Source organism: Scomber japonicus, chromosome 16, assembly GCF_027409825.1.
Source record: "Scomber japonicus isolate fScoJap1 chromosome 16, fScoJap1.pri, whole genome shotgun sequence".
Classification (NCBI taxonomy): domain Eukaryota; kingdom Metazoa; phylum Chordata; class Actinopteri; order Scombriformes; family Scombridae; genus Scomber; species Scomber japonicus.
In genome coordinates, this window is record NC_070593.1 from 22140810 (window position 1) to 22153513 (window position 12704).

General features: G+C 40.0%; 1 protein-coding gene across 1 annotated transcript; it reads left to right on the forward strand.

Moving 5' to 3' along the window:
* The first annotated feature begins 15 nt into the window (after positions 1-15).
* Positions 16-11333, forward strand: metap1 (methionyl aminopeptidase 1). Its single transcript, XM_053335321.1, has 11 exons — positions 16-132; positions 1489-1540; positions 1803-1912; positions 2361-2421; positions 6154-6245; positions 6376-6459; positions 7200-7338; positions 8155-8286; positions 8754-8897; positions 8990-9055; positions 9550-11333. The coding sequence occupies exons 1-11, from the start codon at positions 16-18 to the stop codon at positions 9714-9716; spliced, it is 1164 nt and encodes a 387-aa protein (XP_053191296.1). The 3' UTR covers positions 9717-11333.
* The last annotated feature ends 1371 nt before the right edge of the window (positions 11334-12704 follow it).

Below are 12704 nucleotides of genomic sequence, written 5' to 3' on the forward strand. Positions count from 1 at the left end.
CCTGCAGACGGAGGCATGGCGAGCACCGAGGCGAGAAGGGAGTGTGAGACAGACGGCTGCAGCAAGGACGCCAAACTTCAGTGTCCCACATGTATAAAGCTTGGTATTCAAGGCTCCTATTTCTGTTCACAGGTACTGCTCTTTATCTCCACTCATCCGGTTTAAATGTCGGCTGTAGCCACGCAGCAAGGCCCCCCGTGTCTCCTCACGAGGCTGCTAACTGTCAAGCTAGGCACTCATGTGTAGGTGCTTGGTAAACCGCTAATAACGTGTTTTTTTAAGTTGGCGTTTAAAGTTCAACCTGTACAGTGTGTTATACAGGTGGCTGAGGATGAATAACGCAGTCATTAATTGTAACTGACGCTAACTGTGTAGCAGTTAGGCCGAGGGATAACATTTAGCTAGCTAACGGTTGGGTGATTAGCTGTAAAGTCACTGATATTACATCCTTGACCCAATTAAAAAGCACATAGAGCAAACAACCGTGTATGAAATAATGTAAAGCAACTACTTTTTAATGTATCCTCATACAGAATGAACCTGCACATAACGTTTATGTAGTTATATAGTGCTGCTAAAGTTCTCGTTAAGTCACTTGCTATCCTCTCTGACCAAGCACCATTCACAAATCATTCTGGTTAAAGATTAATCAAGTCTGATCAGTTAACCAGTATTATAACTATTAACATTGACAGACCGGTTGCCACTACAGCTGCCTCTCACTAAAATATGCAGGTGGCTTGCAACAAGTAGTGTGAGGCACATCTGATAGCTGATATTGTCTTTGGATGCTGCCCCGTGGCTTAACTGTCTTGCAGCAGACACTGAAGTCTTTGCCACTAAAGTCCAACATTAAACTACACTAATAAACTCGTATGGTGTGATACTCTCTCTGCAGAAGAGCTGTGTTTTGAGTAGGTCTGCCATAACGTTCTTTTGAGTCAAAAGTTTTATAAATAGATTGGTTGGGTGGCAGATGAAGTGCTCTTGTGGTGCCATGGTATTTGACCCTAGAGGCTTTTGATGTGATTGCACTTTTGGCTGTGCTACTGGACCTTGCTCTGTATATTTCTGGTCTCTCACTGCTGTTACTGTTGTACATCCCATTGAGGAAAGTATACCAATACAAATAATAACAAAGTGCAGTGAACATACAGCCAGAAACTTATCAATGAATAGTTTGCTTTTTGAAATTATAAAGTGCATTTTTACACAATTGTTTGACATTTTCTATAAGCTCATTCATTAAGAGATCACACTAGATCCACTGATAATGTAAATGATGGTAAGTTGCAGCCTGAATTAAGTTTGAATGGCTTGTGTAACAGTGTCCATGATCATGAATGATATTGTTACACATTAAGTCAAGTGTACTTTGGAGCGCAATTTGCACTGCATCAGCAACGATTAGGTATGTGCGTCTCTAGCTAGACCTCCCCTTTAAAACTTTTTATGTGTTTTTTTTTTTTTTTTTTTTTTTATCTCCAGGAATGTTTCAAAGGGAGCTGGGTATCTCACAAGCTGCTGCACAAAAAAGCAAGTAGGTATCACCCATCACTGTTAGTTATATACTTAGATAAATAGATGTCAAGTTGTCTGGTAGAATTGCTCACAGTGTATTAATAAGTTGCATTTTAACAAGGTAATGGACAAGTTGAAATTTTAGAATCCGATAACTGTACTAGAAATGTGGTTAAGTTAGAGCTTGTTTTATGCAAGTGAGGTGTAGCTGATACCCTCCATTACTGTGAAGTGTCACAGTGGTGCCAGATGCTTGACACTGTGGGGTTGTGTTTCATTAGAGGAAGACAAGAACCAGAATGAGTCCAAGAACTGTGTGGAGAACGACATCAACACAGACCCATGGCCTGGCTACCGCTACACAGGAAAACTACGCCCTTACTACCCACTGGTAAGTTCTTTATGTTGTTAAGAAGCATTTCTATTTCACATATTATTTCATGTGTTATTATCACTATGAATAATTGATGCTACTCTTTGTTTCCGAATAAGTTGTATTGTTTCAATTTTCCCAGTTTGCTTATTATCTACCACTAACAGCTGTAATTATGGTGGCAAGTGGAAATAAATGTTTTTGCACAGATGAGGTTTTGGTGAGGTCACATGTTGGTAATGAAGAGTTACAACACATCATAAATACTAGATGCCACTACATACATTTCAAACTTTGTAAAAAAGAAGGTATATACTGCTACCTGTTGCTGCATATTTATTATGAATGTGTCAGAGCAATACTAAACTGCCTCCCAAAAAGAAGGCAGGACACCACACAATAAGAAATAATGTCCACATATGGATTTGCTGTACATGCTGATCTCTCTTCTTGGTCCCTGATGTAGACCCCCATGAGGCCCGTGTCCGGGGACATCCAAAGACCTGACTATGCTGATCATCCCAGAGGTAACCAAGCTTCATTCACAAATAAGCACATTAACAGTTGATCATATTGGCTCATCGTCCATTTGGAAATCAAATCAGATCCTTTTTAAGACCTGCTACACTGTTGTAGTCTTGTGTAGGAACATCATACATTTAACTATTTGAAGGCTGTGTTCATGGAAGCACAGTCTGTGTTGTGATGTTCAGTTTTTCTCTTCAATACTTTCCCCCTGCTGGACAGATTTTAATGAAAGTTGTGTATATTAATAAATCTCTGGCTAAAAAAAAAAAAAAATCAATTTACTATCAAACCGGACTGCGCTCATAACCATAAAATGCACTGAGCAGATTCATGCTCTCATGACGATCAGTCTTTTTAGATTTGAATGCTCCCATGAGCTTTTCCAGCGCCAACCTCAGATCAAATTACAGTTTTATCACCGGTTCTGTCGAGGCTCTAATTATAGCAGAAACCTGCAATATTTAGTTTATTTTGTCCAGTTGGTTCATATTGTGGGATGTAACAGCGAGGAGCCGCATGCGTAGCTTTAAGCTGCCGGTCTAGTCATTAAGTATGAATTATGTCGTGTGGCAATGATTGATGAGCATTATAAACAATTTCTACCACCCAGCTCCGAAGTGGTGACGGCCGAGAGACTTAATGCCTAAAATCTAGCCGAGCAAACTGAAGAGGGACGTGCACACTGAGCAGTTTGTGTCTTAACAGTGGAATATGAGGGTTATTGTACAATCGTAAATGAGAACCAATGAAATGTTTCTCCTGTTAGTTGACAGGAAAGGTTACAATTAGGCTTTTTTTTTTGTGACAGGAACTTAACAAGCCATAATTTAAGGTGTAAGCAGTGTCACATGTGCTGCTTTTGTTTTGTTTTCTAACTTATAGGTTTTCTTGAGGGAAAGAAATCAAACTCATTGGCATGATAGTAATTGATAAAGCAGTACTTGAGTTTAGATGAGCTTGCAGAGGAAGTGTTAATTTACCGGCAATCTTCAGAAATACACACAAAGAATGACTGTATACAGGGGAAGATGGTAAAAAAAGACATGTTACTTTATATAAATACAGCAGATAATGTTCAGGTTCCTCAGGTATTTTCAAAACCACGTACCCAGTCATGAGCATTTTTTCCACTAAGTAGCGGGGCAGTGCACCCAAAAGCTGCGTCACAATTATTTTTGCTAGAAGGAAATAAGAAGTCAGTAATGATCGCATTGCACAGTTTGTTTCCCCCCGATTTCCTCACTGCTGGTGCATCTGGCGGGGCAGCAGAAGCGTCCCAGGGGAAGCACCCGGCGCTGGAGGGCCAGTCACTGAGTAGAAGCTGGGTTTCTGCCAGTCTCATTCCATCTTGTTGGTGACCTCTTTCCATGCTTTTTAATGACGGGGAAGTTTAAAAGTCATAATGTATAAATGTGAAAGAAAATCAATGCTTGTACCACAACTACACAGTTGACAATAAAGACAATATTTATCTTGGTTTCCAAAGCAGTGCTGTGTTTTCAGTGACATATTGTGTTCTGGTTTGTAAAACAAAGCAGAAACTACAACCAAGACCTTACAGTTTTTTAAAAGTTCGGGTTATAGGAAGCTCCAGGTTAGGAATGGTTGAGGTCCTGTAGTGGAACCTCTGAGATCCCTGGATTGTGAAATTACTACAGCATACCAGTTATCCGCTGATGGCAGAGATTTGATAACGCACAAGTGGTCATCGAGAGCCGCCTCCTGTTGAAGGCCCGTCTCAGTGTGTTGTATTAGTCTGGACAATGCGCTCATCCATGCATGCGGCTCAGAGATAAACTGATATGTGTGCGTACGTGGCTGAAAGCTGCACAGTGCTGCAGGCTGAGGTGTCAGCTCTCAGCCGGATCAGCAGCACCAGTCTCCCTCACTGGATGTAAATTCCTCATTTTCCCTTCTCATATTTCAACGTGTAAGAAGTGTTTAATTTTCTGTAGGCACCTCGCTCCTGATGACATTTCCATCAGCAGCTGCTTTGGCCTGTTTAAACAGCCTGGCAGTATGTCACTGTGCTGACAGCTCTGCTGACATACTCTGGTTTTTATGCTTCATTTATGTCACTTATCAGACATCCATAATTGTAACCTGGTCTATTTACATCTATTTCTACGGGCAAGTCATTCATAGTGCAACCATGGCAACCTCTACATCCTTGTCATCTGACTGCATAGATCCATACTCAGGTAGTCATGGTTACAGTCTCCTTTCATTCTCATGTGATGCCTTTTCAGTAACCAAAGCACTATTGTTACAGGCTGATTTCTTTTTCCTCGACATAGCACTGCTACGTGAAATCCAGTATTGTTTTAAAAAATGATCAAATATTGATTATTCCACATAAAATGAAGAGAACCGTGACGTTATGAAGACATCATGTTGTTCACACTGTTTGATTTTTCTCATCCTTTGTTTCTTTTTTTGAGCAGCGGTCTCAGAGCGTAAGTAAGTGTAATTGATTGTTGCACTCACGCTGTAGACTCTTTGGGTCAGAAGGAGGGCTTTATTTGACTTGTGCACAAACCTGTCTAAAGTCTGTGTTGCCTGGCAACCATTCGTGTTCATCCAGCAATCATCTTGTAGAGTTAATAAATTATAGATCAACGAATTGTTGATGACTCCAGTGCTTTGACCACATTTAAATACTGGCCTAATGCACTTCTCAGTTTAGTAACAATGTTATCTTATTGAATCTACAGTTGAATTACACCTAGTTATTTATACAACAACACACAGCCCTGCTCTGCTCTCCTGAGTCATCAGTGTGAGTGTCAGCGTCATTTGCCTCTGTTCAGGTGTTCAAGCTGTAGTTTAGTCTTCTTAGATCTTCATACTGCTGAGAGATGCCTTTAGGAATAATGTAAATAAAATGTGAAACAATAAAACACTACAAATAATTAATTGATGCAACATGAAAGCAAACCTTTACTTTTTCAGGTCATTTTGAGATAGGTTTGATTTATTCAAATTCTAAAAAACAAGTCTTCCTTTAAAATGTCACTGGTTAGAAATCAATAATTGATCTTGTATACATTTAACGTTGATGTAACCGGTGTTGATTTGGTCTCTTCTGTGTGTTTTTTGTTCTGTTTATTAGACAGATGTGATGCAAAATTGCTCATATTGCAGCAGATACTCTGTAGCCAACTCTCATGTGAAATCAGTGAACAGTTTCAATAGTGTTTACACAATGAAGATTAAACTGATCATTTAGATTTTGCTAATTAGTTGGCGCATCTCAGTCTTAGACCTTAGACATGGTTTATGCTGAGTATAGACTCTGCTATAGATAGATGGATAGTTCCTCACCTCACCTGTGCTTATGGTATAAAGCTTATTCTAAAATATCTGTTTGACCCTTTGAAGCTCCCAGGATTCGGACACCTCAGCAGGTAAAAGTCAACACGTATGCTCGACATAAAATCAATCATTTTATAGCAAAATTGTGGTAGAGACACAATTATTGTACTTTATTCCTTCTCACAGCCAGATAACTTGTTGAACAGCTGCTTTTGATGGAAAACTGGAATCGATTAGGAGAAAGTAAATCCAGCTCTGACGCTGCACAGTTCACGCTGGGTCTGAAAAAATTGATAGACTGACAGCAGCTGTGTTTTTTTTTCACAGAGTCCCACTTTGATTCGGCTCATCATCAGCATCAGCGTGTATCGATGTGTTAATAACTCCAGTTGTCTGTCATTGTTTCCTTCCCACAGGAATGTCTGAGTCCGAGCAGTTCCTGAAGGGGACGTCACAGATCAAGATCCTTTGTCCCGAAGACATCGAGAGCATGAGAGTGGTGTGCAAGGTAAAATCCAGCTCGTCTTTTTTGTTTCTTTGGTCAGATGTCACAACTGTCTTTATCAAAGCGTTGCCATGTTGGATTTTTAAATTTTTCCATTGATCGCATTCTGGGTTTCTTTGTGTCACTTTTGCAGCTGGCACGAGAAGTCCTAGACATCGCAGCCAAGATGGTGAAAACGGGGATTACTACAGAAGAAATCGACCACGCTGTGCATCTGGTACACACACACACACACACACACACACACACACACACACACGTTTTATAGCTTCTGTGCTTTCCAATAACAAAAATATGCAGCTTCAATTCAACTTAAATAGAGAACAACACTTTGTGAAAATACTCATAAATGGAAAATTTTCTCCCTAAATCATTATTTTAACTGTTGTGGAGCTGCTGCTAATAAATAATGAAAGAGTGAGTTGCTACATCTAAACAGAGCCCCCTGCTGTGCGGTTTCAGTCCTAACTTCAGTTCATTATTTTCATATCCTGACATGAAAGCAGCTGATGTGCACATACACACCATAATAACAATAATCATGATATTTGTCTTTATTTCTATAGCACATCAAAACTAAGTTACAAAGCGCTTTGCGTAGAAACACATAAAACCACGGCTATAAAAGTATATAAAAAAGTACATAAAACAGAATAAAAAGTAGAGCCAGGTGAAATCAGGGAAGGCGGTGTCATAAAAAGTACATTTTGTGCCTAGATTTAACAGAAGCCACTGACTCAACCTGCCTCATTACCTCGGGCAGGCTGTTCCTGAGCCTCGGAGCTCTTATTTCAAAAGCTCTGCCCCCCCTCTCCTCCCTCCTCTTTAGTCTTTCGCTGAGAGTCAGCACGACAAACCAAACTGACCTGTTGAGCAGCTGCACGAGGGGTCACTCATCTTCATTCCACGTCAGCCACTCTGCTAACCATTTCTCACTACATGCTTTTGTCTGTTCAGGCTTGTATAGAAAGGAACTGCTACCCCTCTCCTCTAAACTACTACAACTTCCCCAAATCCTGCTGCACGTCTGTCAACGAGGTCATCTGCCACGGCATACCGGACAGAAGACTACTACAAGACGGAGATATTCTCAACGGTACGCTCACTGTGTGCGCCACACATGATTCACAGCCCACAATTACTGCTTTAAACTGTTTATGTAAATCATATCTTGGTACTTTTTTAATGTTTTTGATTAACAGAATCCACTTAAACAAACCCAACATTGACTTTTTTCTTAAGACAGATTCTTAAAGACCCAATCCGTCTCCATTTGTGTCACCGTTTCAAAGTCAAACCAAGTCTTTTAAGATGTATCTCGGCTAAGTTTGGGATGTAGGCAAATGTTTTATTACAGAGAGGAGAAGAGGAGGGGGGGGTGCGATTTCTCTTCCGTGACAAATGGTTTGTACTAGCTTCCTGAAATGGTGTCAGCAGGAGTTTGGCCAATTTTAGCCTCTTTATGAATATTTCTGCTAAGGAGGACGTCTTCCATCCACCACTCCCCCTCGGAGCGTCTGATGGAGTACTTGCCAGCAACTCATCTCTCGCTGCGTGGCCCGACAAGACAAATTGTTTCATTAACCTTTACCAGTGGGGCTTTGCTAGTCAAATCCTCTGCTCTCCATCTTTCTGCTTAAGTGAGTGAAAAGTCCCAGTTTGGCCCCACTAGCAATTCCAATTTCATCAGCAGTTTTTTGGGTTTTTTTTTTTTTTTTTTTTTTTTAACAGTTTGGCCTTGCAAAACGGCCCCAATTTTTTTTATTTAAACTGATGCTCACCCACTGCGCACGTCAATAAATGTTTATTCATAACAGAAGCCTCTTTGTGTTTTCCAAAGATAATACAATCCATTTTGTCGTGTAGCACAATAGAGCTGACACACCCCTCCCTCTTCTTCTCGCTCACGCAGTGGACATCACAGTCTACCACAACGGTTTCCACGGCGACCTTAACGAAACCTTCTACGTCGGAGATGTGGAGGAAGGAGCGAAGAAGCTGGTTGAGACCACATACGAATGCCTTATGCAAGCCATCGACTCTGGTAGGAGCTCAACCTTCATGATGCTGCACACACACAGAATGCTTCACTAGTGTGGAGACCGGAATAACCAGACCTTACCTTTAGACTGAATAACTGATATAAGCTTATTTCATATGTGTTGGTAGCTGCATTTGTATTTCTCACCTGGTTCCAAGGTCAATAAGGAGATTTTAATATAAACTGTAAAGGTAACATGGATAAAAAGTGCTCAGAAAATTAATATTTAAACATTTCGTGTGTTATGAAAGAAGCAATGTCTCCTTCAGTATACAATCTGGTTACATTTCTTTATTCACTGAGAGCCTTTAAAAAAATGTTCTTAATGTGTTTGTGTGAAAAATTCCTCTCAAATATTGATATCAGCCTCCGAACCCCAGTATCTGTTGGGTTAAACTACATGTTTCCAACATTTATAACCCCTCATGCTTTCTTCTCTCGTCTTGGCTTCCCTTTCTTTTTTCCTACAGTGAAACCTGGCGTCCGCTACAGAGAACTAGGTAACATCATCCAGAAGCACGCACAGGCCAACGGTTTCTCTGTGGTGCGGAGCTACTGCGGACACGGCATCCACAGACTGTTCCACACCGCTCCCAACGTGCCACATTATGCCAGTGAGTATCCACGCACCTGCCAGGAAAGATACAGCTCCATTTGTAAAGCGCTATGTGTAACAGGGTGATTTATGTTTTCATTCATTCCCCAGAAAACAAAGCAGTTGGAGTTATGAAGCCTGGCCATGTGTTCACCATTGAGCCCATGATATGTGAAGGTGAGTGTTATCAGTGTCTGTAAGAAGAATGAGTATAAATCACCCAAAGATAAATAGAACTTAATTATCCTATTTAAACAATTATCTATAATTAAAAGACAAAAGGTTACTGTCACTTTAAGACAAAGAAAAGCAGCAAATCATCACAGAAAATAAGGGATGTTTGATATTTTGCTTGGAAAAGAGGGTAATGAATTATTAAAAGATAAGCTGGTTATTTTTCTGTCCATCGACTGATGAATTGACTTAACGCTTCAGATCTCAAGTCAGAGCTGAAACCTTAAACTCATCTTTGCACTCAAGCATTGACTTAAGGAATTCGAACTGGTTGTAAAACTGGCACACGGGAGGTGAAATGATCTCTCGTACTTCAGACTCTTTCATGCATTAAAATCGTTCCAGGTATCCGGTGAGCCGGTGCCAGACTCTCCACAACACTGTTTAATTGATAGCGTGTAAGCCAAAGCCGTGTGTTTGTGTGTTTAATATGTCAGGCGGCTGGCAAGACGAGACGTGGCCCGACGGCTGGACGGCAGTGACCAGAGACGGGAAGCGCTCGGCTCAATTTGAACACACCTTGCTGGTGACGGAGACCGGATGCGAGATCCTCACCCGCCGCCTCGAGGACAACGGTCGCGCTCATTTCCTGAGTCAAGTGTAGACTAGAACCGGAACGCACCAAGGGACTGGACTTTTCCAGACACATTGACGCTCAGCACGGCTGGGTCTCACAAACACACACACACACACACACACATACACACACTTACACACATCTCAAAACAAGAGGCACCACTCCTTTAGAGCTCAGTTTAACTGTGGTTCTCATTGTTCTTTGAATTAAATATCGGTCCCATTAAATGGAAGTACTTGAATGTGTCTTATATCAAATGTGGATTGCTTTATTGGTGAAGTGATAGGAAGTATTAAAGTATTTATAAAATTGGGTTTTTCTTAGTCATCAGGCCCTGGTCTGAACTCTGGGGTTGTGATTTCACCCAGAGCTTTTACTGGCTGGCTAGTAGTCATCTGTGGTGTGTGGAGCTCAGGGTAAATTCAACTAGCTTCTTTTCTCTCAGCCTCTGCTAACTAAATCAGACATTATGAATTGACCAGAGATGGACTTGAAAAGAAGAAGCAGTACTAGAGACAAAAGAGGCTTCCAGGAAACGGGGTCGACAAGTCGCACAATCTCACCAAGTAGCAACTCACAACTTGTGTTACAGGTTCAGAAAATAAAAAAGCTGGAAAAAAAAGTTCAGATTTCAGGCAGCAAAAAGGCATCCTTTCGCAGCCATGTTGCTTATCTTCACTTCTTGTTAAAGCAGCAGCAATTAGGGAAGTTTCTTAATGGTTATTCTGATTAATACCAAATATAAAGCTGCAGTCTGGAGATGATTTTAGTTTAGCATAAAGACTGGAAACAGCTAGACTGGCTCTGAAACCAGAACCTCTAAAGCTCCCAAATTAATATGTAACATCAAGTACAAAAATGACATTGTGGTTTTTAGGGGTGGTTGTGTGAGCTCAACCAAGAAATGAACACCCTGACCCATAAAAATTAATTAAAAACAGCACATTCATTAGTTGGAAACTGTTTCTCTTTATTTCCAGTCTTATGCTAAACTGATGAAACATATTTTTGGCTGTAGCTTCATGCTTAATATTGAGCTCTACTTTATTTTCTGTTCTGGTTTTGATAACTTGAAAGGCAAATAATCATTTTGCCACAAGTCAATGCTTCAGATCAATCTAAGCTGTTGGCTGCCTAATAATCATAGCACCTGGTCAACTATCATGTTTACGGTAGAAGCATTCTATCCCAATTATTATACCCTGAAGCTATTAATAGTGCTCAGCCAGATTTCCAGTTGAGGACGTCAGCACCCGTTGGTTGCTAGGAGACTTGTGATGCAACAGCAGAGCATCTACGTACTGAAACTCTAAATGAGAAAATAACAACATTGAACACAAAGCCGTTCAAGCGCTTGAACTTTTAAAATCCTGCTCTATTTCGGTGTCTCGTGTTTCAAATAGCTCCTGATGTAGCAAATTGAGCCTTAAACGCGTCAATCTAGGAGTTCAAACTTGCCGGATGTATCAAGTTAAACTGATGTTTCCCCCTTTATCTCGATGGTCACCATTTACTTTGATGTGGGGATTCTCTTGGTGTGAGCATCATTCATTATTTCTACATTTTTCAGAGGACTAATGTGGTCACAGTTTCTCTGCCATCTTTGTATTTCTTGGAGTAATAAATGACTCTTCTGTAGATGTGTGTGTGTGTGTGTGCGTGAGTTTGTCCTTGAATTGACTGCTGATGAAAATCCTGAATATGGCTTAATTTATCAGCCTTTTATATCTAGAAATGGGCGCCTGTCAGCATTTAATTAATTTTTAAACTCAGTGGAATGACAGTAATAGGGTAATGTTAACAGTATCTGGAATGTGATTTTTGACACCCATTTCCTGAAGTACACTAGTTAAATTCAGAAGCTAAAATGGAGATTCTCTACGCGTCTGTTCACAGAAAAAATGTTTTTTAGGTACACAAACTTTTATTTCAAGTTTTGTTTTTAAACTAGTGCCACTAAGGGAGCATTTAGTGCATACTGCAGTGACTAACATATGTCATATAATAAAGTTAGTAGTAGTTGGTTTGTTAGGCTCAGTTCCAACTCACTAAAATGCTTTGTAACGTCAACACAGAGCTTTTCAGATTTGCTTATAATCCAGGATCATCATAGTATATGAGTATACAAAAATGACTCTATTTTAGTTCTGACTCTTAATGTGAAGAGCCAAAATGACTCAATTCTTACTCTTAAACTCAGAGTGAAGTTACAGTGCTTATTATTAAACAATAATCTCCCCTTATTTTAATAGCATCAACCCGGTCACGAGCATTGCATCGTAATTATGCCAATTAGCTCATCACAATTACCATACAATTTAAATGTATTGCAATTCCAGTCCTTTTGATTACTGTCTAAATGTTGCAGTGTAATTGAGTGTTCATCATGGTTGTCTAAATTGTGTTTTAATGCTTTTTCAGCATATTACTGTACTGTGGCAAATATCTGAAATAGTAATCTGAAGCAGTGAAGTGCAATCACAATCATCATTTTGCCTTGTATGAATGTACAGTTGGATTTACTGTAGATGTCTTCAAATAGTAAAAATCAGTCTGGACTTCATGATCTGTATATTTACAGAAATACAGCATTAAATGCAATGTAAGAGTCAAAGTCTGTACAGCATTTCTAATACTTTTGCTGTTATTGCTATTCCAAAAATCTTGAAGAAATGACCACCGACCTTGTGTTTGATGAGAATACCTCTACTTTTGAAAGAATTCATTGTAAAATTTATTATTTTTCATCACATCAACAGAACTCATAACAAACAGCAAGACTCAGCAACATAACAAAAAGCACAACACAAAAGTGCCCAAGAAAGTCCAACCCCATCCCATATATCCTTGTCTGAGAAGACTTTTAGCTTTTAGTCCCATCACCAGTCTGTCATTAGTCACAGTTCAGTGTCCCTTCTCAAAGGCTTTCATTCCAGAGGACAATGTCTGATCCGGAGAGGCTATTCCAGTAAAAGCCTCCACAAGTTTATGAATTCCTGAACATTTTCTTGGAGT